At 47.2% G+C, this 26,928-nt stretch overlaps 1 protein-coding gene across 1 annotated transcript; it reads left to right on the top strand.

Annotated features, from left to right (window-relative positions):
- The first annotated feature begins 17,585 nt into the window (after positions 1 to 17,585).
- Positions 17,586 to 25,945, top strand: KLF6 (KLF transcription factor 6). Its single transcript, XM_053572722.1, has 4 exons — positions 17,586 to 17,880; positions 20,384 to 20,960; positions 22,283 to 22,406; positions 22,872 to 25,945. Exons 1-4 carry the CDS (start codon positions 17,677 to 17,679, stop codon positions 22,921 to 22,923), a joined length of 957 nt encoding a protein of 318 aa, XP_053428697.1. The 5' UTR covers positions 17,586 to 17,676; the 3' UTR covers positions 22,924 to 25,945.
- Positions 25,946 to 26,928: the final 983 nt, after the last annotated feature.

Here is a 26,928-nt window from a genome sequence, read left to right on the forward strand (position 1 = left end):
CTCAGCACAGACAGAGAAGGCCCAGATCCATCTCATCCAGGCTGGCTAGACAGCAGCGGCCCTCAGAAGCAGGGAGACCTCCCACTGGGAAAGGTGGAGGAGAGGACAGGCAGGAATGAGCCAGCCTGCTGGACACCCAGCCCACAGACCAGGACAAACAGAGCTGCTCAGGAGCATGCTTCACCGTCCTCGTGTTCTTCATGGGACCCAGGGGTCCAAATGGCTTGTAAGTGCTGGGGCTGGACCAAGTTGTTCCCGAGCTGATGGAAACACCACCATCAGCCCAGATCCATCTCGGCACCCACAGACCATGCGCACCGAGACCCAGGGCTCATCTCCGAAGGACTATACTTTGTTCAACAGCTCACCACCACCCCCACCCCTCATCCTGCCTCCTCCAGGAACTTCAGGCTTTAACAAAAAGCAGGGCATTCAAGACATTTTCACATGTCAGCCGAGACCCAGCAGTGTGATGACACTGAGTTGAAAGAGAAAGCACAGTGACACTATGGGAAGGCTGGAGCAGTTGGGACACCCAGGCCACCGTGCATGGGTGTCTGTTAGGGCTTCAAGGGGGGGGGGGGGCACACAGACGGCAGCCCTAGGGGACAGGGCCAGGAAACAGGGCCATGCCCACATTACTCACTCTTTCTAACTAACAGCAAATATTTAATCAGTGAGTGCACAGTGGCCATCATCAGATAGCACCGTGTCAAGCCCAGAACTGGGCTCAGGGCAAATAAGACGTTAATTATTACGCCCGAGACGTGCCTTCGCAGTCAGGTGCCGATGAATTTTTAAGTTACACTTGAGAGAGAAACGTGGTCATCATGTGGTTAGTTCTCTTCATGGATTGAAAAGAGAAATTGTTCGGAGCTATATGCTTTTAGGCAAGCAGCAAGATTTTAAAATTGGGGCAAAAACATGACTTGGTCTTTGTCTAAGGTTTCTTTTCATCTGCAGGAAATTCCTCTTCCTCTGATAGGTTGGTGTTTCCTTAGTCCAGGCTCTCAGGGGAATATGACACCTGATGAGTCATGGTGGTGGCTTCCTTCAGGTTAGAGCGGGAAGATCCCTGGTGCCTCTGATTCTACCGAGAATCCCAAACCATGCTAGCCTCTGAGCCAGCTAATCACACAGGGGCCTGATTACCCCCCAGCCCTCCAGGAGTGCTACTGAAGCCCGAGGTGATGGCTCCCCTGACTGACCAGGCATCACGGGGTCTGGAATCTTTGGCTACTGAGCTGCAGTTATTTGCAAAAAGTAGCAGCAGGGCAGCTGATAGCCATCTCTCCCAGAGGCTGCATGCTACCATGCTGGTGACTCAGGGATGAATCACTTAAAGTGAGCCCAGTGGCTCTCTGGAGAAGCAAGCTCTAAATTCAGAGACTGTCAGGCATTGGCAATGCAAAAATGTCAACCAAATTTCATGATTCAAGAGAAAGAATAACAGAATTTTCACTGGCGGGAAGCATGGGGTCATGTTGTTCAGGAGCAGAATTTCTCAGCCGTGGATGTGGAAGTCCAGGAACAGATAGTCACTTGGAAAAGCCAGGCAAAAATTCAGGTCCTGTGAGTTTCCACTGTGATGTCTTCCCTGCCACAGGACTGGAGAGCTTTGATGACAGGAGCAAGTCGGGAGTTCCCTGGACAGAGCAGCCGGGCCGGCCTCACCCCCTGCAGGAGGAAGCTTGTTTACAGCGTGGACTATGAAGCCGAGACTGCTTGTTGAAAGTTTCTTTTTCAGTATTAAAATTATGAGCATGTTTTCCTTAAGAACTTTCTGTCAACATTGTACAAATAAAGCCACAGACACAGCGACCAACTGTGTGCTTGTTATTGAAACAGGAAGTGACTCAGCCCAGCCACACACACCATGTATTTTAATCCGTTGGTTTGTCTCATTTGAAAAAAAAAAAAAAACTATCACACAGCAACAATGTTTGTTTTCTAAACAATACATTTTTCTTAGAGAAAAAATATAAAATGAAGACAAAGGATGGGAGTTTTAATTAAGGATTTCTAGGAAATAGGAGAGAATTCCTTGATGAATATATCATCATTAAAACATTGTAAGTCTCCATCAGTATTATGATAGAATCAAAGGAGTATTTTTTTTAATGAAAGGAAGTACTTGCTTGATATTTTTAAGGACATGGATTCTAGTATTTGAATCTAGTCGTAAGACCCTTTACAACATTTATTAGTGACGTCACTGCTATTAACCTGAAGGTGACATTTGGTTAGGTGTCCCTTTTAATGCATCAAAATACAGTAGACCCTCCGTAGCTGACCACCTCCCTGCACTGACGCCTCCTTACAGTGACCGATTTCTCATGGACTGGACATGCACCACATGCACGTATCCGCATAGTAGGCCTGGCTCCTTATGCTGACCACCTCCACATATGGACCTATTTGTCACAGTCCCCTGAGTGGTCACCTAACGGAGGTTCTACTTTAAAAATTGTACTAACTCAGAACTTGTGTCCAGGGCTGAACTGAAGCTTATCTTTGGCTACTGAACCAGTACCTACCCAGCAAACAGTGTATTTCAGGACAAATGCTTAAAAGACTTACCTTTCCACAGGTAACACCGAGGCTGTTTGCCTATAGAGCACTGAGAATATGCTCACAGTTAAGGGGTTATTCGAGAACAAGGCCTCCACTGCCGAAATGTGTTGGAAATAAATAGAAAGAGATTCTTTAAATTCTGTAATTAGATGTTCGTTAATACACCCACCCAGACTTCCAACGATGGGAATAGAAGGCTGTGCTGTCTGTGCAATAAGATGTGTGGTGTTCCTTGTCACTCACAGCTTCCCAGGGAGATGTGTCCCACATGATGCAGGCTGCCCCCTGCAAGGGGACCTAACACCCCAGGGCCACAGGAGGTGCTGGCCTTGACCTCTGTGCATTGGCAACAAAGGTCTCCTGGCTCTGTGAGGAGCCAGCCGAACCCACCACCCATCCTCCTTACCACACGTTCATCTCCACCAATGCCCAAACATGCCGCCACTCTGCAGAGTCAGGGCTGTGCTGGCTGAGCTGAGTGCAGTATGATCTGACTTAGGACATGGGCTCTTTTTTTTGTTTCTTCTCTGCTTTTCCCTCCTTAAATCTCAGAATGAATGGCGTCCATCTGTAATTGTTGGTTTTATATTTTTAAAAGTGAAGCAAGAAATATAATATCTCATTATCTCTGAAGGATTTGTGGCATGCCAGTCTCTTGATAAAATCAGCAGGGTCCTTTCACTTTGGGGGGAGGGGAGAAGCTTCAAGAAAGTCCTTTTTGTTTTTTTTTCCCTCTACTAACTCTGGATACCAGTTATCTGCTGTTTCCACACTCTGCATAGATCTAATTTAGGTATTTTAAAAAAAAAAAAGACACTCTAGACATTATCCTGGATTGGCAGCTTCAAAAACACATGTGGCTTCAAGACTTCATTGCAGATCTCAAGCAAATTATTTCTGTAAATGTGTGAAATTTTGACTTTCATAAAACATGGCTTGTGATGCATATGAGCTAAAATCTATTTGGGAAAACCACAGTGCCTGACATTGCTTCTCCATTATTTTCCTGGAGGTAGGAGGCGTCCGTTATGATTTCAGCTTTCTAAAGTCACAGGTTGTGTGGATGTGCTCTCTGGGGTGGCTTTCCTGTGCTCTCCTGTGTGGGTTTCACCCAAGAGCATCAAGAAAGCAGCTATCTGCTCTGCCATCTGCCGAGGACTTCTTGACTCAGGAGAGTGACTTGAGATTTCTCCCTGCAGGGTCCACGTCACTGCGGTAGGGTGCTCATTTCACAGAGGAAGAGTCACACCTTAACATTTTTAAGCTACCATGACAACATGTCACTTTAAAGTCTTTTTTTTTTTTTCTGGTCAGGCAGTTACAGGATTTAACTCCTAAACAGACATTGCATTTGAACAAGATAACCTTTTAAAATAATGTCATACATAGCACATCACCAAGAGGATTTTCTTTCAATTACCTGGTGTCTGAGGACAGGTCATTCTAGCCGAATGTTTGCTATCTACTCACTTCCTGAGGTTAATCAGTAAGACACAGCATGCTAACCGGCACGGCAGCTCACGTCTCCAATCCTAGCACTTGGGAAGGCCGAGATGGGAGGATCCCTTGAGCTCCAGAGTTCTATCTCTACTAAAAATAGAAAATGAGCAGTCGCTGTGGTGCGCCCCTATAGTCCCAGCTACTTGGGAGGCTGAGGCTAGAGGATCACTCGAGTCCAAGAGTTTGAGTTTGCTGTGATCTAGGCTGATGCCACAGCACACTAGCCTAGGCAACTGAGTGAGAATCTGTCTCAAAAACAAAATAAAACAAAACAAAAACAGCACAACATACTTAAGACCTGGCATGTTTTTACCAGACTCCATACAATTCCTTATCTAAAAAGTAAGTCTACAGGAAATTCTTCAGGTTGCAGTTTGCTGTAAGACAGATACAAACTCTAACATCTCATGAACTAACGGTCCCTGGTCCACCAGCAGGAGACCCTCCTGGGTGTGCACCTGTGTCTCCGGGTGTCTGTGTATTTGTGTTGGCTGCCATGTGTTGGTGTGAGACCTTTCCTGGGGTGGGGTGGGGAAGCCAAGCAGAGAAATCTATAGAAACCATTTATATTTGAGACCAGACATGAGGAAGAGGTGCTAGGTCCAAAGGAGGAGGTGAGTGGAACCTGGGTGCTCAGTCCTGCTACCTTATGCCCAACACCAGGACCAGGTACATACCTGCTGGGACAGTTTGGTACATACCTGTGGTCTGAGTCCATCTCGAGGACAATATGTGACCTGCTATGTCTATAAACAAGTAGTGGTGGAAATACAAAAAGAAAACAAAAAGAAGTGCCCATTTTCCATGCTCCAAGCCTGAGTCCACCTCTTCACCCCAGGCTGCCTGTGCTTAGCACTAAGTGTGAAAGAGTGCTCTGGGGATGGCACCGCCCACTTTCACATCTGTGGGATCTTCCTGAGCAGTAGTTTGTCACTGTCCTATAATAAAAGAAAGACAGGGGTGTCTGTTTAGGAGAGCTTCTGTTAGGAGCTGGGCACATGTTATGTTACTTAACTCTGAACCAATTGGGTCAGCAGGTCTTCCCAAAACTCAGAAGAGTCAGCACATGTCCCGGTGGGCAGGCAGTTAGTAAATGGGCAGAGGTGAGCCTCAAACCCTGTCTTGTCTTTCAAAGCGGTTCCTCTTTGGATGGCACTGAATGTCATTCTGTGGTCAATGCGAGGGGACCAGTGCCGGTTGCAGCCTGGCTTCCAAGCTCTTCACTGATAAACAGGGAAAGGCAGACACCACAGAGCCCCTTGCTTGTATGATTCTGTTTCTGGGGAAAAATGCCTTGCTCATGTCCAGTGACAGTGAGGGAAGGACAGTCCCTGGGAGTCCAAGAAAGATCCACATGCACCTGTCAACCAAATGCGTGCAGAGACCAGCTGGGGACCACAGGAGACAAACCCAGCTGCACGTTTCAGGAATAAGGCCCCAGCTCTCTGGACCTTCGTTTCTTCTAGAACTCTCCTGGCCCCGCCTCCCTGAACTTTTGTTTCTTCTAGAACTCCCCTTGGCCCCATCTCTCTGCACTTTTGCTTCTTCTACAACTCCCTTGGCCCCAGCTCTCTGGACCTTCACTTCTTCTAGAACTCCCCTTGGCCCCATCTCTCTGCACATTTGCTTCTTCTACAACTCCCTTGGCCCCAGCTCTCTGGACCTTCACTTCTTCTAGAACTCCCCTGGCCCCGCCTCTCTAGACTTTTGCTTCTTCTAGAACTCCCCTGGCCCCGCCTCTCTAGACTTTTGCTTCTTCTAGAACTCCCCTGGCCCCGCCTCTCTAGACTTTTGCTTCTTCTAGAACTCCCCTGGCCCCGCCTCTCTGGACTTTTGCTTCTTCTAGAACTCCCCTGGCCCCGCCTCTCTGGATTTTTGCTTCTTCTAGAACTCCCCTGGCCCCGCCTCTCTGGACTTTTGCTTCTTCTAGAACTCCCCTGGCCCCGCCTCTCTGGACTTTTGCTTCTTCTAGAACTCCCCTGGCCCCGCCTCTCTGGACTTTTGCTTCTTCTAGAACTCCCCTGGCCCCGCCTCTCTGGACTTTTGCTTCTTCTAGAACTCCCCTGGCCCCGCCTCTCCAGACTTTTGCTTCTTCTAGAACTCCCCTGGCCCCGCCTCTCTGGACTTTTGCTTCTTCTAGAACTCCCCTGGCCCCGCCTCTCTGGACTTTTGCTTCTTCTAGAACTCCCCTGGCCCCGCCTCTCTGGACTTTTGCTTCTTCTAGAACTCCCCTGGCCCCGCCTCTCTGGACTTTTGCTTCTTCTAGAACTCCCCTGGCCCCGCCTCTCTAGACTTTTGCTTCTTCTAGAACTCCCCTGGCCCCGCCTCTCTGGACTTTTGCTTCTTCTAGAACTCCCCTGGCCCCGCCTCTCTAGACTTTTGCTTCTTCTAGAACTCCCCTGGCCCCGCCTCTCTAGACTTTTGCTTCTTCTAGAACTCCCCTGGCCCCGCCTCTCTAGACTTTTGCTTCTTCTAGAACTCCCCTGGCCCCGCCTCTCTAGACTTTTGCTTCTTCTAGAACTCCCCTGGCCCCGCCTCTCTAGACTTTTGCTTCTTCTAGAACTCCCCTGGCCCCACCTCTCTAGACTTTTGCTTCTTCTAGAACTCCCTTGGTATGTTCTGGACTCTTTATTAGCTCAAGAAAATGCTAAAAAGCAGATATTTCTCTGGCTGTGGAATCATAAAACACAAGACAATCCAAGGGGCTCCTCAAGCAGCCGAGACCTCTCTGACCAAGGCTGGGCCTTCCCCACCAGACTCAGGTCCTGTCAGTGCCTTTTGCAACTCAGGCTCGTCCCCACAGGCCACTGGGAGCGCTTATGGCTTCTAGAAGTTACGTTGCGTCCCTTTGTCCTCCCCATACCTTTTATGTGAGGTTGCATAGGAGCAAATGTTATGAAATAAAAAATGCGTTGTGCACATAAAGACAGACCTAAAGGGGTATAAAATCCCTAAAAATCTTTTTAAAACTAAGAGTAAAAGAGGAACTTTTGTCACTTGATGATGAGACCCTGCACACGCTTCCTGTCAGAGAACACTGCGTCTCACTTTTATCACCTCGCTCTTCTTTTTTTTTCTTAACTTTATGTTTTTTTACTTAACATATAATAATTGTACACATTTATAGGGTACATGGAGACGTTTCAGGGGTAATGTGCAGTGATTAGATCAGGGCAGTTAGTGCATCTGTTATCTCAACCATTTATCATTTCCATGAGCTGAGAAATTCAATACCCGCCTTCTACCTATTTGAAACTAGGCATTTTTAATTTAGTCACCCCTGTGCTAGAGAACTGGGGACTTATTCCTCCTGTCCAGCTGTAATTTTGCATCACTAACAAGCCTTCCCTGTGCCCCTCCCTCCACCCTGCCCGTCCCAGCCTCTGTGCTACGTTTCCCATCTACATCAGCTCCTTTTAGGGCTCCCGTGAGTGAGAACTTGCGGTGTGAACCTCCTGTTCCCAGCTTTTTTCACCTGATGTAATGGCCTCCACATCCACCTGTGTTGCTGCGAATGACGGGATTTCACTACTTTTTATGGGTGAATGGTATTCCTTTCTTTAAATATACCACATTTCAGTTCATCTGTAATTGGACAACTGGGCTGGTTCCACACCTTGGCTGCTGTGAACAGTGATACAATAAACCTAGGGGTGCAGAGGTCTCTTCAATAACTTCGTTTCCTTTCCCTGGATAAATGGTCAGTCATGAGGTGGCTGGGGCCTCCCCTGGTTCTGTTTGCAGGTTTTTGAGGAACCCACATGCCCTCGTCACAGTGGCCGAACTAGCTACACTCTCACCAGCCTTGTTTAAGAGTTCCCTTTTCTCTGTCTCCTTGCCAACATTTGTTACCTTCTGCGTGTTTAGTAACAGACATTCTAACTGGGGCGAGAGGATATTTGATGCTGCTTTTATTTGCATTTCCCTGATGATGAGTAATATTGAGCATTTTTTCATTTATTTCTTGGCCATGTGCATGTCTTCTTTTGAGAAATGTCTGTTCTATCATTTTCCATTTTTTAATCAGATTTGTTTTGGCTGTAGAGATGTTTGAGTTCCCTGTATATTCTGGATATTAAGCCCCATTAGATGAACAGTCTGCAAATATTTCCTCTTGTTCCTCAGGTTGTCTTTTCACTTTGTTGATGGTTTTCTTTGCTATGTAGAAGATTTTTAGTTTGATATAATACCATTTGTTTATTTTTGTTTTTGTTGTCTATGCATTTGAGATCTTATTCATAAAATCTTTTCCCAGACTAATGTCCTGAAGCATTCCCCTGTTTTTTCCTTGTCGTTTTATAGTTTTGGGGTCTTACATTTAAGTCTTTCATCCATTTTGGTTTGATTTTAGTACAGGGTGAGAGGTGGGGAGGTCTAGATTTATTCTTTAATTCAGTAAGTTAGGTGTAGAAGGAAAGAGCCTCAGCACAATAAAGGCCTGAAGGGCTAACATCACACTGGATGGGGGATACTGAAAGTTTTTCCCCTAAGAACTGGAAGCACAGTTCTCGTCGCCTCTATTCAGAAGAGTCCCAGATGTCCTAGCCAGAGAAGTCAGGCAGGATAAAGGAATAAAAAGCATCCAGTTTGGAAAAGAGTAAGTCAAACTGCCCATTTGCACACAACGTAATCGTGCATGTAGAAAAACAGAAATACCTAAAGATGCTAAAGAAAAAAAAGCTTAGAACTGTTAAAAATGTCAGTATAGTTGCAGGATACGAAATCAATATACAAACTTCAGCTGTGTTTTTATAGACAAACAAACCAGCTGAAAATGAAATCAAGAAGGCAATCCCGTTGACAATAGCTACAAAAAAACAAAACAAAACAACCCTCCCCCACCAAAAAAAAAAAACCCTAGGAATAAATTTTACAAAGGAGGTGAAAACTACAAAATGCTGATGAACGAGATTGAAGAGGAGACAGGTGGATGGAAAGACCTGGGCCCCAGACCAGGAGAGCTACTATTGTGAAGATGACCATGCCACCGAGGCGATCCACAGGCTCCATGGAATCCCTGTCGACATACCAGTGGAATTCTTCAAACAGATTCTAAAATGTGTATGGGGCCACAAAAGACACCTAATAGCCCAAACAACCCTGAACAGCACAACAATAACGAGAAAAAAGCTGGAGGCATCACACTACCAGACTTTAAAAGACACTACCCTGCTTTAGTAACCAGCACAGCATGTTATTGTCATGAAAGCAGATGCACAGACCCAGGGCACAGAATAGAGAACCCAGAAATCAATCCATGTATCTACAGCCAACTGAGTTTTGGCAAAGGTGCCAGGAACAATCACTGGGGGAAGGACAATCTCGTCAACAAATGGCATTAGGTCAACTGGGTGTTTGATCTTTTTTCCAGGTAACTGCCTCATGGGTGCAAGCATCTGCTGAGGACCCTGCACTTCCTCTGCCACCTGCTGCCCCTCACGACCTTGGTCCCCACCTGAGACACTGTGCTCAGTCCCTCATCCATCCCCTCAACCAGGACATGAGCCATGTGTGAGATCTGTCTGGGGTAAGCCTACACAATCACAGACACCCACACATTACCAGACATAGTACAGCCAGAAATTTGGAAGATTAATCAGAAAACCCAAGTGAAATACACCCCACCCCCTACACACACACACACACACACACACACACACAATTAAAGGCTCTGAAGATGACAGAACATTATCTTTGAGGCCCCAGGGAAATTTATACCAACAGTTCTAGATTTAGTGAAATTATTCATTAAGTACATGAGAAGATTAAAGCAAATTTAGATAGTCAAAGACTCAGAATAGTGACTTTCCGCATGTTCCTCAGGAAGTTACTCTAGGATGTCCTCCAGAGAACCTAGGGAAGGAGCCTAGGAAACAGAAGAAGGGAATTCACAAAAGCAGGGCTTTGAGGGCCAAGTGTTCAACATCAGAGCACAGCAGGCTTGCCGGGCCCAGAGGGTCTCTCTGTTCAACAGGCCAGTAGAGTTCTTCCTTCAGTTTCTCCACATGCAGTATGATTTGTATACAAAGTATTTTATATTCTGAGGTGGCAAGCAATTGATCCCATAGGTACTCAGGAATGCACCTTCCACACTGAGTTCCTAAGTATAGCGATTGAGGATGGATAATTGAAAAGGCCGTGACTTATTAAGGTTAAAAGAATCATCCTTTATTTAAATTTCCATATGGGTAATAAAAGGGATGAAAGTGAAGCAACATCATTACTATATTAAAAACCAATTTTATCCCAATTGACTAAAATTAAACAATACTTTGAGGTTCCATCTTTATCCCTGAATCAACTCTGTATTGATGTAGACAGTCCACTGGTGGACTTAGGTGCTCAGTATTGACTGAGTAGCTGGTAGAGTCTAGGCATTGTACTAAACCTGGACTACGAAAAAAGAATAGGAACTCTCAGGCAGTGCCTATGGCTCAAGGAGTAGGGCACTAACCCCATATATCAGGGGTGGCAGGTTCAAGCCCGGCCTCAGCCAAAACTGCAAAAAAAAATAAAAAAATAAAAAGAATAGGAACTCTCTTGTGTTCAGGCTGCTAGGGTAAAGAAAAACATACACCAGTAACTAAGGTCAGTAATGTTTAAAGAAGACAGAGACATTGTGGAAATGTGAGTGGATCGCTTCCTTACTTCAATAGGGTATTATGTATTGGCAAGTGTTTAATACCTGAAGACCACCTATCCAATTTCTCCTCCTTGGAAGATTTTTAGTGATTGCTAAGTTGCTGGCACATGTTATTGGTAGCTCATTTTTATTTAGGATATAGTTTATCAAAATAAGATTAAAAGTATTCATGATCAAATATAACCGTAACTTATTTCATTTACAAGGGCAAACTTTAATCTTACTTGTAATTGCCAATCTTCAAATCTTTTACTCAGCCATAATTTTTTCATGTTCTCTCTCTTTTTTTTCTTTAACAATTTAATACTCAATGACAGGCTTTGGATTTATACCAAATGCATCAATCATTCATCTTTGAAAATCTGCCCTCTCCTTTTTGTCTTTTCATAAACTCTAGTTCCCAATCTTAATCCTGAGGCTGCATTATTAGGTAGTTGGGTACATTAGTGCCTTTACAAATGGCTTTTGAGATAAGTGTTCACTGACATTTGCAGGCCAGGGGTGGAGATGGGTGAAGAATCAATGATTCTTCAAGAATCAATGAAGAATCGTTCTGCTTCCCAGAGAATGAAAGTTTAAGGGGGAAGATAAATATTCACAAACAGCTGAAAAACAAGATAACAGTACAGGTCTAGAAAGGCAAAAACTCATCAAGTTCCCCTTCCAAGGACCATTTTGTAAGAAGGTAAATAAGCTATATTTTCCACTCAAGCCCTCTACTCTGCCCAAGTGGCAACAGACATGGAGATGGAGGTTAGTCCCTCCCCAAGAAGCTCACAGACAGTGTGAGGAGGAAAACAGTGGTCTGCAGGATACCCAAGCACGGGGAGACCGGGTAGGATCCACAGGCACCAGACCACTGCATGACCGAGGGAGAACAGGGTGGCTGGTCCTTGGGGCTCTGGAGAGGCACCAAGGACAGGTACACCCGGCTCCCAAGTAATGCAGGGAAGGTGCACCCCTGGCTGAGTCAGGAAGGGCACAGTGGAGGCGATGTCTGCAAAGGGGGCACAGTCCCCTGCTTGACGGGCTACCTCTTTCTCCCCTTTTCTTTCTCTCTCCCCCTTTCTCTTTCTTTCCTTCTCTCAGATTCAGTTCTGATATGTTAAGTAGGATGATCAATAGAAAAAAATGGCCTTATTGTTAGGAGGAATAACTGTACTGATACCAAAACCATGCTTCCAGAGTGCCCAGGAGGACAGGCCTGAGCAGCAGGCATCATTCATCACCAAGCACAGGAAACTGAGGCTTAGGGACACTAGTAATTTGCCCAAGCCAGCCCAAAGCACCTGGCCACCCTGACAGGAGAGCTGGGAAGACGCTTCCAGCCACCATGGTGCAGGGACTACAGGGAAGCCCAGGCACTCAGGCCACAACGTAATCACAAAGTAACAGCAGCCAGCTCTAAAGGGCGTTAAAGTCTGCAGTGCATTAAAAACAACTATGGCAATGACAAAGTTCAAATTCAGATCAACTGCTGACTAGATGCACCCGACCTCTAGACCAGGGATTGACAGATTATAGTTGGTTGGACACATTCAGCTCATCACCTGTTTTTGTAAATAAGGTATGCCCACCTTATTGGCATACAACCATGGCCGTTCCATCACCTCTCGTCTGTGGCTGCTTTAGGGTGTCCATGGGGGAGTGGAGAAGGTGCATGAGAGACCTGTGGCTGGAGAACCCTAAGATAATTGCTTCGATGGCCCTTCCTGGGAAAAAACTACTAGTCCCTACCCCATAATGGCAGCTAGAAAGAAGGCGGCTGTGACCATTTTCAGAAGGAAATTCTACTTACACACATCTCTACAATTCTGTTCCACATATCACATTTAATCAAAAATTAAGAGAGATCTAAAGAGCAAGGAGAAATGATGGAATATGATGAAGACACTGAAACTGTTGAGGAAGCACTTTAAAATAACTGTGGTAATACAGTAAAAAAAAAATCTAGTGGGAAAATGCATAAGGTAAAGATGGAGGAGTGCAGCAAGAAGAATAAATTATGAGAAAGAATAAAGTGGGGATGTAAGAAAAGAAAAGCACTGTCACATGTAAGGAGCCCTGTCGATGATCCCACTGGCAGAGAGGATACCCCCAGGGAACAACCAGTGAGTCTGAAGATAGTCAGTGAAAGTACTGAAATGAAACACATAGAGACAAGTGAAAATACAAAACTGAGCATCTGAGATCTGTGGGAAAATATCAAACGAATTTATGTGTAACTAGAGCTCCAGAAGAAGCAGAGAGAGAGAGTGGAACAGAAAACACATGGGAAGAGATGGTGATTGTGGATGTGCCAAGATTTAATGAAAGACAGCAAACCGCAAGTCCAAGTGGTCAGTAAGCCACACTGAGATTGCTTTAGCAAGTTTTTGAAAATCAAAAATTTGTATAAGGGCAGCACCCCTGGCTCAGTGGGTACGGCGCCAGCCACATACACTGAGGCTGGTGGGTTCGAACCTGGCCGGGGCCAGCTAAAGCAACAACAAAAACTTGTATGAGAGTGAAGGTATTTCTGAACCCCTTATTCTGTCACGTTGATTTACTTGTATATATTTACACTGATGTCACATGGCCGTTAGTTTTGCTAGATTTTTTTTCGTAGAGACAGAGTTTCACTTTATTGCCCTCCGTAGAGTGCCGTGACATCACACAGCTCACAGCAACCTCCAACTCCTGGGCTTAGGCGATTCTCCTGCCTCAGCCTCCTGAGTAGCTGGGACTACAGGCACCCGCCATAACGCTTGGCTATTTTTTTTATTGCAGTTTGGCGGGGGCCGGGTTTGAACCCGCCACCCTCAGTATATGGGGCTGGCGCCCTGCTCAGTGAGCCACAGGCCTGCGGGCGCCTGTAGTCCCAAAGTGTTGCAAAGTTGCAAAGAGCACAAATTCTGGAATATGGAATATGATGAAGCACTATGGCTGAGTAGTACTCCATGGTGTGTGTGTACACCATATTTTATTAATCAACTCATCAACTGATGGGCAACTTGGGTTGATTCCACATATTGGCAATGGTGAATTTTACTGCAGTAAACATTCACGTGCAGGTGTCTTTCCGATAAAACGACTACTTTTCCTTTGTTGCAGCTCGGCCAGGGCCGGGTTTGAACCTGCCACCCTTGGTATATGGGGCCGGCACCCTACTCACTGAGCCACAGGTGCTGCCCTGTTTGTGGACTTTTTAATAAAAGCCAACAATGTACATGTTAAGGACAGATACAGCATCCACTGAGAGCTTCCATAAGAGCTGCTGTTTGGGGGAGATGTGCTGCCGTCTCACCTTATAATCACCTTTTTAAAAGAGGGCTGCTAAACAAAGAGCTTAGACAGGGAAGACAGTTCTAATGCCCCCAAACATCACCACCACCATACTTAGAACACTCCATTTGTTGACAAATAAAGTTCAGCATGTACTGGAAATTATTCATAGGACACCTCCTCCTATTAGCTATCCTCAGCCCTACTGGTTACTTAAAGAGTGAATCTGTACCTTGCATGTTATGTAGTAACTGTCTTATTCTAACAGAAAAAAGTATACCTTGTAAGAAAAGGTACAGAGAGAAAAAAATAGCACCCTATTTAAACAGAACTATGAGATAGTAAATAAACATGAACATTTTACACTTAAGTAGCACCTGTGATGTAAATATTCAATAGTACTTTCTTAAAATTTATATAATACTTTACATAACCAAAATAAACATATGAAATATTAGTGTGTGCTCTAGAATAGACAATATGTTGGTAATAACACCAAAATGAAGACAAAATAACAAACTTGGCTTCTTGCCCAAGAATTACAGCAGTGTCCCTGGATATAATCGGGGCCTGATTGGAACCATCCTCAGAACACATTTGTGAGACTTAAGGGTTCCTCTGGAATTATCTAGAACAGAAAGATCAGCAGTACTTGAAAACAATGTATCATGCAAATAATCTTTAAATTAAAAGTCAAGTTTCAAAAACACACTTTATTTTAGATAATAGGTTATTTATTTTGCCTCAAAGCAGCAAAGAGCTTCCTGGTCTGAAGCAAATGCCTGCAGTCTGGAAGTTTGAGAAGAGAAGGAAAGAATATGGTGGTGGGGTGGGAAGGGCGTGTGAGCACTCAGCAAGGGGTTCACAGGGTGGAGGGCTAAGGACAGACTGCCCAGGCAGATGGCAAGGAGGCCGGGCAGTCACACAGAAGGGGCCCGGCCATCTGAAGGGAGTGGCAGAGACCGGAGTGGGACGCAGAGAAGCAGGGTGTCCACCAGGACTGGAGCAGGGAGGAGGGGTTGTGGGCTGTTTAGGAGAATGAAGTTCTTGTGGGTACAGCTGTGGGCACCACTTTGCTGCTGATGTGCTTTGTGGCCTGCAAGGCAGATTTTATTAACATTTGCGTTCATTTATCTGCTTTAAAAAGGGGTGTTGGGGTGGGGAGATTATGAGATACACATCAAGAGTAGACTTAGAAATGGATAAATGTTGAACAAGCAAAACTGCCTTCGTTTTACTGAATGACTATTTGCCACTGACCAGGGATTTCAGTATGTTATCTCTTCCAATTATACCAAAGTAATTCTAATAGACATTTTAATCTCCTGTTTAAATAACATGACCAGGGCCACATAGGCAGCGGAGATAAGCAGAGTGCAAAGTCCATCTTCCTATACCAAGCCGAACACACCCACGCCAATGAACCTGGCCTTCTGGGACTCTGCTGCTCCGTGTAAAAACCAGGTGTAATGGTCAATGTTCAGATGCCGCACATGTGCTTTTGTACATACACACACACAAAATGATGTTTTCCTACCAAACAGTTAGATAATAATAGAAATGACCTTGTTTTAAGACATCTATACTTTCCTACCCCACCCCACCCTGCCCTGGGAGTTCTGCCTCTCCTGTAAATTTCTGTGCTGATACCTGGCTGCATGCTTAATGGGTGCAGCAGGAAGTCACACAGTTTGTTCTATTCTGGGTCTGAACATACCCTGCTTGTAATTTATTTTTTTATTTTTTTTCTGAAAATTATATTTATGATTACATTGTGACTGCATTATGGCCGATTAGATTCACTTTGGTAAAAATAAGCCATACAGTCGTCTAACTACCCTGCAGCAGACATGACAGATCACACTGAATGTATATTCTATAGGAATGTACACTTAAAAGTATTAAACAATGATTAGTATTTGTCTCAAAGGTAAGGTGGGACACCCTTCCCCCTGACACCCTGGCTTCCCTGACTAAGGCAACATCTCCCTCAGTCAGCCCTCCCCACCACCCCGCAGACTCATTCCCTTCCGTAATTCTGGGGCCAAGGTCACAGCTTGCTGCTAATTACTGAGAAAACCCTACCCTCAGTCCAGCTGCTTCCCAAGTACTATTAGCTGCCAGGTTCTGGGTATTGGGCTGAACTTGTGGATGGTTCATCTCAAACCTAAGGTGCACATCCTCACCCCATACCACTGCGTAAGTATAATAAACACAGGCCAACACTTTCATCATTTCATCTTGGCCCACACGGGCAGGTGCACTAAGACAGTAACGCAGACCCTGCCTAGAATCTGACTGGCTCACAATCCTGCCACACTCCTCAGCTCCTGTCTTCTACCATGGAACACACAAAACCCTCTACAATTCTTTTACATATCCCATTCTTTTAAACTTTAAAAGCATGGCCATTAAACTCTATTTTGAAATAAAAACTATGATAATAGCATAGCTACAATGCAGTTTTCCATTTTGAATGTAAAACTGCCTGTTCTTTGTGCTCTTGGCATTTTACTTGAAAACGAACATTATGGTATATTTTAGGAGATAATTTATATGGAAAAAAAAAAAACACACCAAATGTCAACTTCCACCTAATTTGAACTGTTTACACATTCATGGGAAAACCTAGTTGTTAACCTTGGAGAGGGTTCTTTGAGACTGCCCCTCGTAAGATCAACACATTTCTCCCAATTAGAGTCTGCAAGCTCCCCGCCCCCATTCAGTGGCCCTGGGAACAGAGGAAGGGGGTGGAAGGGGACGGAAGGGCACCCCAGGAATGGAGGTAAGCAGAAGGGCACCCCAGGAATGGAGAGGGGCGGGGCAGCCCTGGGGGAGGAGGGGCACAGAGGGAAATCCCAGGATGGGGGGAACAAAGAGGGACAGGGAAACCCGGGGGCGCAAAGGGACAGAGAGGACCCCGGAAACGGAGGAAGGAGAAGGCGTCGTGGGGATGGAGGGGAACAGAGGACTTCGGGGACGAGGTGGCCTTGGGGGTGGACAGGAACAGAGAGGGACCCCAGGGATGAAGGACGTGGGAGAACCCTAGTGACCGGGTGGCCTTGGGCTGGAGGGGGCCAGCGGGGGACGCCAGGGATAGACAGGGTCAGAGGGGCACTGGGCAGTCCGGGGACCGGGCCGAGAGGCCCCTCTCCAGGGCGCTACGCTGGAACGGCCGTGGAGACAGGGACTGCCCGGCCCGGCTCTCTCGGCGCCGGCTCCCGAGCCCGGCTCCCCCGGCCCCGGCCGCGGGCGGACGCAGCGCTCGGCCGCGCACCTCCCAGCGCCGATTCCTCCGGCGCGCGGCCGCCCGCGCCTTAAATACCCTGCTAAAAATAGCCTGCGCGACCTCCCTCCAATCCGCGAGGGCAGAGTTCGAATCGAGCCAATGGCGAGGCCCGCGCAGGAGAGGCTCGGTCACGCCAGGCGGGGCCGCGGCTCGTCGCGGCCCGCGATTGGTCGGAGCTGACATCATCGGCGCGCGGCCCCCGGACCGGGCGCGGCGGGATTGGGCCGCGCGGGGGGCGGGCACGCGGCGGGTCACGTGGCGGGGGCGGGGGCGCGGGCGGGGCGGGGGAGCCGGCGGCGTAGCTTTGAATAGGGAAGTTTTGCAGGGCTGGCGCTCGCAGTCGCCGCGCCGTGTGCGAAAACCGAGAGGGCCGCGAGCGGGGCGGGCGCGTCGGGGCCGGGCGTGCATGAGACTTGGCCCTGCGCTCGCGGGGGGACTCTCGGCTCCGGCCGCGGACCGCGCGCCTCCCAGCCCGTCCGCCCGCGGGGACCGCCCGGGCCGGCCCGACATGGACGTGCTCCCAATGTGCAGCATCTTCCAGGAGCTCCAGATCGTGCACGAGACCGGCTACTTCTCGGCGCTGCCGTCCCTCGAGGAGTACTGGCAACAGGTAAGGGGCGCGCGCGGCCGGGCGGTGCTCAGCCGCGGAACCCCGGGGTTCCGGTCCACGCGCGGGGACCAGCCCTGCGGCCGCCCCGGCCCCGGCCTTGGCACAAGTTCCGGGCTTGTACCGGGTCCAAACTCCACAGCTGGATCGTGTCAGAGGAACGAACTTGCTCTGAATGCCAAACCAGTTTTTCTTTTCTTTTTTTCCGAAGGGATTTTGTTTTTGTTTTGCTTTTTGCTGCTTAAACGTACAGTGTTTTAAATCTAAAAATTTGCCAGCAAAACAGATTTTTTTTAAACTCCAAGTCACTCCCAACGTCTTTTCCCTCTTTGGAATTCTTTCTCCTAGATCTGCCTTTTTTTTTTTTTTTTCCTTCCTTATCTGTTTTTCTGGTTGACCAGGAAAAAAAACAAAACAAAACTGCATACCAGTGACTTGTCAGTCATATGACAATGAGCAGCCCGTCCTAATTGCTGGGAGTCTCAGTTTGAGAAGAAGAACGTTGGTTTCCGGCATTTTCGTGGAACTGGCATTTTCGGCATTGGGAATTTCAGAAACTTGACATTTTTCTTATATTCGTATTCCTAGGATTGCTGGAGGGGAGAGAGACGTGACATGTGTCCCGTTGTTTTTGAGAAAAGATAGAAGGAGGGTTTGGTGTTGTCTCTCTGCTGGGCTGTGCTGTTTGCTTTTTGTCACAAAGTGAATTACCAGATCAAATATATGCTGTGGGTTTGAAAGCCTAGAAAGCTCTTAGGAAGGATGAAATGCCCAGCACTGCAGCCTTCACACGCCTGCTTAATTGTACACAATCCTCTCCTGCCTTGGTGCCCCCCTCCCCCAATTTTTTCCCCTCAAAGAAGCTGCTCCCTGGGACGTGATTGAAATGGATCTAAATAGTTTCCTCGGCGTTCAGGATTTGGGCTTCAGGCCAGACTTGGCTCCAGGTCGCCTTGCAGGCTTTTAAACTCTCTCTGAGAGCTTCGTTCTGGTCCCTGGTGCCCATTAGCATAATGGAGATCTTAAATTAGCCAGATTATCAAAGTTTAACAAGATCTCAATAAATGTGCTTTGCCGTTCCTCTGGAACATCAATAAAATACATGGCCGCCACTCCTCAGAAGCCTCAGTAAGCAGTGTAACTCAGACTTCTAATTTTAGGGGGAAAGAGAAAACAGTGATTTCTCCCCCTCGGCTTGGGGTACGGGAATCTGGGCTGGGGAGGGTGTACACGCAGGGTGATGGGAAGCAGACACATGGCTAAGTGAGCTCCAGCTCTCGGGTGGGCTGTGCTCAGGACCGGACGTGCCCTGAAAATGGTTCGCTCCAAAGAGCAGTTTGCTGTGGAAATTAAATCTGTAGAATCACCGATAGTATAGACAGCCTTATATGGACATGCAGGCAGCTGATCCTAGTGGAAGTCAGGGCAGTTGTAATTTAATCCTAAAATGTTTCCTACCATTTTTCTTTTCCAGTGGCTAGAAAGTTTGAAATGGTGGGGAGAGGGGATGCTGATCTCGGCAGTTGTAGCTTCTTGAAAGGTTGGTTGCGGGGCTGGGGGGGTGCCCTGTCCACACTACACTGCATGTCTATTTGAACCGGGTCCTTCCTTGGCCGCTGGTCAAAATCTCAAAAGGAAGTCTCCTTTGGCATTGCGTGAAAGAATAGGGGTGATGACTCATCCAGTCGTGCTCTTGGCCAGGAGATAAAGCTCTTGTTGGTAGTGGGACTCCCAGCAGGGCCGTGGAGGAATTTCCCCTTGCCTCCCTGACCAGAGCAGATGGCCATTCTGGAATTACTTCTCCGCCCTGTTGTTGAAGCTCCTTGTTTTCCCCTGACCACTGTAGCAGTAATTAAAGTTCTGTGGCATGCGCGGCCGGCCCTGCACTTGGGAATGGCATTCTTTGAAAACACACTAGGGTCTCAGTGACAGAAATGGGTGGTTTCTCTGCAGTTCCACCGCTGTCCCTAAGAGCAGACCGCTCCCTGCTGTCCGCTCTCTTGTGTTGTCAGCCATGAGTCCAGCAGGGTCTGTCACAGTGTGAGCCTGTCATGGGGGGAAGGTGGGGCTTTCCTTACTGCACATGGTTCTTGAGAATGTCACCTAATCTGGTTAGACCTGTTGGGGGGGTTGTGTGTGAGGCTGGCTCTCTTTCTGCGGTTTACGGGAACTCAGTAGAAACATCAACACTGGTAACTATAACAACTAAAAAAAAAAAAAATGGCTCAGTGATCATCCCTCATTGTGGCCATTGGTCCAGCACTGGGGAGCCAAGAGAGGTTTCACTCTCTGATTTTTCTTCTGAATTCTTACCCATTCTTCAAAACAAATTCCCTCTAACTTTCATAAGGACACAGATTCTTAAATTCAATAGGTTTTTGCCCTTGTAGAGACACCGCAACAGTTTCTCTTTCCTCCATCCCCGCATGGTTTTAGAAATGTGCTTTTGGTTCTAATTTCTGCCATCGTAACAATCACATGTCTTCTCTTGGTTCCTTCCGCACAGACCTGCCTGGAGCTGGAACGTTACCTCCAGAGCGAGCCCTGCTATGTTTCAGCCTCGGAAATCAAATTTGATAGCCAGGAAGATCTGTGGACCAAAATCATTCTGGCTCGGGAGAAAAAGGAGGACTCTGAACTGAAGATTTCCTCTAGTCCTCCCGAGGATCCTCTGATCAGCCCGAGCTTTAATTACAACTTAGAGACCAACAGCCTGAACTCAGATGTCAGCAGCGAGTCCTCCTCCGATAGCTCTGAGGAGCTTTCACCCCCTGCCAAGTTTGCCTCTGACCCCATTGGCGAGGTTTTAGTCAATTCAGGAAATCTGAGTTCCTCTGTTACCTCTACGCCGCCGTCTTCTCCAGAACTGAGCAGGGAGCCTTCTCAACTGTGGGGGTGTGCACCCGGGGAGCTGCCCTCACCAGGGAAGGCGCGCAGTGGGACTTCAGGGAAGCCTGGCGACAAGGGGAATGGAGACTCCTCCCCAGACGGCAGGAGGAGGGTGCACAGGTGCCACTTCAATGGCTGCAGGAAAGTTTACACCAAAAGCTCCCACTTGAAAGCGCATCAGCGCACACATACAGGTCAGTCCCTGCAGGGTCCCGGGTGGGCCCCGCTGCCCTGCCCCAGCCCCAGCCCTGGGGAGGAGCGTGCCAGCTCCGCAGGATGTGGTCAGAGCAGACAAATGGTCACTTCCTCAGACCCTTTCCAACTAGGAATTGGGTCTCTCTGGCGTTCAGAGTAGCATCCTACAGAGTGGACATTTGAGCTGGATGGATGGTTGACATGTTCAGATTAAACCCACGAGTCCAGATCACATTTTCCATGGACTTTGAAACCTCTGCCCAGGCCACTGCGCCCACCCGCCGGTGTCTGTGCATGTTGGGTGGTGAGGACAGAGGGTTACCCGGAGGGAGCTGGTGTCCAGGAGGAAGGCGCATGACTCGAGTGGGCCCAGCTGTTCTGAGCAGCAGGGAGTGTTTACTCTTGTGCTCTGAGGAGCAGGGGTTTTTACAGAGACTTTCTCTGCACATCTCGCGGCCTTCATTTTCTGAAATTAAAACAACAACGGCCTCTTAATGAAATGTTGTGATGTAGACAAAAGTCTCTAGGATGACTGGGGAAGAGTTGTGGAGCGCTCAAGGCTGGAAAGGTTCTTAGAGACCAGGTGGTGCAAACTTCTCTTAACCCAGAGGAGTTCCAACCACTGAGAGGTCAAACCAGGATCCCCTGTGGGCTTGGCGACATTGCTGAGACTGGAAACAAGTGGCCCGAAAACCAGGCTCCTGTCCCGGCACAGGCTGGAGGATTGGTGTGGCGGCTGTGTTCCCAGGTCACACTTGTACTGAGTGCAGATTTATCACATGACCAAAGAGTGAGGTCAGTTTGGTAATTTGATTGTCATTTAGAGAATGATTAAGAGGCCTGGGATGGAGTTTCCCAGAAATTCATGACTTCAGTTTTGTAGAAATGTAGAAGGTCCCCAAGGAAACTGTAGGGCTCCTTGTAAAGCGCTGTGAGCAAAGAAACAGCAGTGCGGAGAGAAATACTTTCCATGGAGAAAGTGACACAACTGTCCTGCTCAGGGCTGCGGGCCCAGCATGCTGATGCCTCCTCTCAGCAGTATGTCCCCAGTCTGAGTAATTGTCATCCTTGCATGTTGACTTTGCTCATGGTGGCATGGGTTCCCTCGGATGGCAGTTAGAGGCCTGGGGCTGGGTCAGGAGAGAGTGCCTGCTTGTCCCCTGGAGATTGGCAGACACAGTCCTTAATCGAAGCGCATGATGAACTCTGGAGGCCGCCAGGTCTGTGAGCCTGCAGATGGCCGCTGTGTGTGTTATCAAGTCTCCCCGCCCCTGGGCGCCTCAGAGAAGTCACGGCTGCCTGTCTTGTGCTCTCTCCCCAGGAGAAAAGCCTTACAGATGCTCATGGGAAGGGTGTGAGTGGCGCTTTGCAAGAAGTGATGAGTTAACCAGACACTTCCGAAAGCACACCGGTGCCAAGCCTTTTAAATGCTCCCACTGTGACAGGTAAGTGCCCCGGAACCTGCCGCAGGCCAGGGCCCCGGGGGGAATGCACCGAGGCAGTCGCGCAGGTGCGCAGGGCACGGGTCAAGGGACTCGGGTGGTTACCTGCCATGTGCTGACGTTTCTTTTCAGAAACACTACCTGTGCGCGTACAGGAAGAACTGTAGCCAGTGTGTGTGAGAACAGAGGGATTTTGTTGATACATTTTGCCAATCGGCCTTTGGACGGTTTGCATATTTGAAGAATTAGAAATGAAGTCCATGCGTGTTCTCTAAAGAACTGCAGGGCTATAGATCAGAGGCAGACTTCATTCCTATACCTGAAAATGTGGGCTAGGATGGGAGGAGAGGCCCACCTTTCCCTCCAGATGAGTGAGGCTGGCAGCCTGGGCAGAGAAGGGGTTGGTTGGGAGCGGGAGTAGGGAGTGAGTGGCGGAGTCCTAACTTTGCTTCTGATTTTCCCTACCAGGTGTTTCTCCAGGTCTGACCACCTGGCCTTGCACATGAAGAGACACCTCTGAGGGGACAGAGAGGTGAACCCTGTGGGCTAAGAGGCTTCCAGGCTGCGAGACAGCCGTGGAAGGAGGGATGCGTGTTCCAGCCAAAGCATGCCACTTTGCGCCCTGCCCAGCTGCCCCCAGGGCCTCTCCTCGGAAGGTCTTTTGAGGGCTGAACAAGTCATGTGAGAAGCGGCGTAACACCTGTGGTGCGTGGTGTGTGGATGGCCCTGGACTTGCCACTGGTCCCTGACCTTCCGAGTGGCTCCGAAGCCTTTGCCGTGAGCGTGCGCCCTGAGAATGTCTGTGGTTGGGTTGGCTGAATGTTGAGGGTCCATTTCTGACTGTATGGTGAGGCAGACTTTTTTTTCCTTATGGTAACAAAACTACAAGAGACAGGAGAAAGAGTCGTTTGAATGTTTTGAGTGTGAGCAGAGTCTACCATGAGATGAGGTAACCACCAATCATTTCCTGGGGGAGGGGGGTGTCTGCACCTTAGAAAACAAAAAAACAAACAAACAAAAAAAAAACAACAAAAAAAGAAGGAAAAACTTGCAAGGTGGGAGTGCGAACTCAGGACCCAGTGTGACGTGTGACGTGGCGTGGGGAGCAGGCGCTCCCTACGCCTGCGTGAGGGGCCTGGTGTCTGGAGCAGCTGTGAAACACCCAGTGTGTCAAGGAGCTTGTTCCACTTGCTACAACAGAGCTCATCTGTAACCCATTGTATAAGCTGTGTATTTACAAATATAACACAATGATAACTTCTCTTATGAGACAAGAAGTCATGCGTGGCCTGGGGAACTCGATGCTTTCGTGTTTAAGTCAGGACTGCGTTGTCAGTTCCGGGGACGGGCAGCTAAGATGCAGTTGGTCTAGCACAGGGCCCCCGCCCATCTGGGCCTGGCAAGACACACCTTTTTTTCCCCTTCAATTTTGTAAACACTCCCCTTTCCAGAAAGGCATTGTGCAGCATAGGGTTATTTTTTAAATGATTCTGAACCTGAATTAACTTTTTGGAGAATTTTGTGATGCCCTTTGAAGAAATTAGACACGTATTGAGTGTCAGAAAGCCTCCAGGGCAGGCAATTGCTGATCTGATGTTACATGAGACTAAAAACCTAAAATTTTTCTCAGTTGGGCGGATGAAACCACTAATGTTTAGAAACTGTTTTCTCATGCAGCTGCGTTTCTCTCATTTATGCCTTGAGGACTAATTTCCGGTTTTCTAGCTGTTAATGCACTGTTCATCCTTCATAATGGTGCCTTACGCAAGTGACCCCTGTGGGAGGGGTCTCGACGGGGGTGTGGGTGACGCATGCTTTATTAAGGCTCTCTTTTCACCTGGCATTGTACTGTATCGATGTATAATACAGAAAAACAAACCCTCCCTACGGTCCTCCTTCACAAACACATGGATAGAAACTCCCTTAACATTGTCGGTATCTGTTCAATATTTTAGACACCTTGATTGTCAGTGTTAAAATGGAAAACATGCGATAATTGAAAAATCTGACCAATTCTGCCACCTTGAGACTTTCATACAGACCTTGCACAACAATTGTATAGATCACACAACGGCTGTGTTTAATATGTAATGTTTTCACACATATTAAAGATGCGGAAGTATTAAAAAAAACCCAATGTTAATGTATTTGCTTAAAAGGCACAAGTTTCACATATCTATCTAGTTATCTGTTGGTAAATACAGAAAGTATACTACTTTTTTAAAAAAGTGGGCGGAATTCTTGTGTCTGTATATTTGTGTGTACAGTATGTGTATGTGTGTGTATATATATATTATATATAGATAATATATAAATATTTTTTTTTAAGGAGAGACTAGAATGTTTAGCTAGAAAATTTCACAGCCTGTGAGGAAGTATTTCAACATGGCCATAAAGGAGGTGAAAATGAAAACTATAACTTTTATATAGGTTTATCTTTAATTTAATGATTTGCTGAAGAGTTTCTTGGTGTTAAATCTCTTCCAGTCTGCTGACTGTGCCCGTCATCACTGGCAGGTCTGGGATGGGGCACCACTGGCCACTCAGAGGTAGCCTGAACAGAACCCCGGGCCCCAGCCAGACTCAGACACACTTTAGTTTTGATTTTGAATTTCGACCTTATTAGAAGATCTAACCTGAGTATGCTAATCACAGGATTCTTTTCTAGAACACTTTTTATGCAGAGGAAGCTATTTTTTTCCCAGCATGTAGGTTCCTCCAGTTTTTCCTGAGGAGTAATTTCCCCAAATTGGCATGCCACGGCGTGGACAGCTGACACTCCACAGCTGCCAACGTGTGGGTGAGGATCTTTCCTTATATACATACATACATACATACATACATACATATATATATATATATATATATACACCACGTGTGAGTCTGGCTGGGTTGGTATTTTGTTTGATCTTCCTGGAAATGAGCAATGATGAGAGCTCACATAATTTGGATTTTATTATTATTATTTTTTAATCTGGGCTGATAAATACATTTTACCTTAAAAAACTCATTTCATTTTGCTTAGGGGGAAAATGCACTTTTCTTTTGGCAAGTCAAAATGCAAGCACTTGATCTGCTGCATTTTGAAAAACTCCTTTTTTGGCCCTGCTGTGTGCTTAGCCATAACAATTCCATTAGGCAAGAAGGTAAACAAAAGACAAAAAAAAAACTTGCACTGGCTTGTCTCACTTACGAAACCCCCATCAGAGCTGTCTGCCCGGTGAGGCTGGCACCATGCACGCCAATGCCTGTAATTTCCATAACAAGCAAGTTGGTAAGAAAGTACATTCTGTTCAGGTGATAACTGAGCCTCAATCAAGCAGAAACTTTTTGCTTGAAATTAAAAAAAAAAATTTCTATTAGTGAAATTTCTCTCTCTCTTTTTTTTTTTTGGAAGCACCCTGTTATCTAAAGAATCTTTGTAAGATTTTTGTAAAATTTTGTTTTACAAGATTTTATTTGAAATTGTTTTTTGCAAGATTGTTATATTTCTGTATGAATGTATTTTTTATTGGAATAACATAAAAGAATTCTTATCAGCATCTTGAGTCTGGTGGTTTTTCATAGGGGTGGGGAGGGAGGGGGTGGTGTTGAAACAAATTCCTGCTGCGTTAATCACGCCACCCCCCCCTCCTCTGGGGAAATCTCCATTGTGCAATCCAGAGGGCCCTGAGCCTGCTCAGGCCCTGCCTCTCCTTCACCACAGAGGGTCCCAGGAGCCTGTGAAGAAATATTTCAGCAAGGCCATAAAGGAGGTGAAAATGAAGGTCCGTGAGCCTGACGCGGCTGTCCCTCAAGTGCTCAGAGTGCTCTTCTCTGAAGACAGACAAAAACCACTCTGCGCTGTGGGACACAGTGGGGAAACTCGAGCCAGGGACCCAGTGCTGAGGCATCTGCCCAGGGACAGGCTCGCCCGGCTTCCTTCCACATCCCACGCACCTCACGGCCTGTTCCTGTCACCACTTGGAGCGGGGCCCACCTCCCCTGACGCGACCTGGTGTGCACCTGGCTGAGGTGTGTCTGGGAGGGTGCGGGTGATAGGGCAGGGATTCCAGGCCCAAGGACTGTTCCCATGGCCTCTTGCAGCCCACTCCTCACTCCCAGCCTTGCTGGTCTGCATGGCCCTGGAGGACAGAAAGCACAAGATTACACCCTGGCCAGATGACTATCTTTATTTTTATTTTTTATTTTTTTTTTAAGGCCCGGGGGATTCATTTAGTATAGAATTTGTTTGAAAGATAAAATGGGCAGCTTTTTGTCTTTTTAAATATTTATAATGAGTAGTTTTAGATGCCTTTTTTTTTTTTTTTCTTTTTCCTAACTGGCTGCACGGGTACAAATTGATCCTCCCAGGAGTCCATTTTCAGATTTGACTGAGCCAGTCAGGAGTGATGGGGAAAAACTGAGATGTGTTTCTGGGGAACGGGCTTCCTGATAGTGTTCTGGGTCTGACGGGGAGGACCTTCTCCACAGTGGATGACCTGAGTACTCCTTGCTCTCCTTCATAGGGCATTTCCATTTTGGT

This window comes from Nycticebus coucang, chromosome 20 (assembly GCF_027406575.1).
Source record: "Nycticebus coucang isolate mNycCou1 chromosome 20, mNycCou1.pri, whole genome shotgun sequence".
NCBI classification, from domain to species: domain Eukaryota; kingdom Metazoa; phylum Chordata; class Mammalia; order Primates; family Lorisidae; genus Nycticebus; species Nycticebus coucang.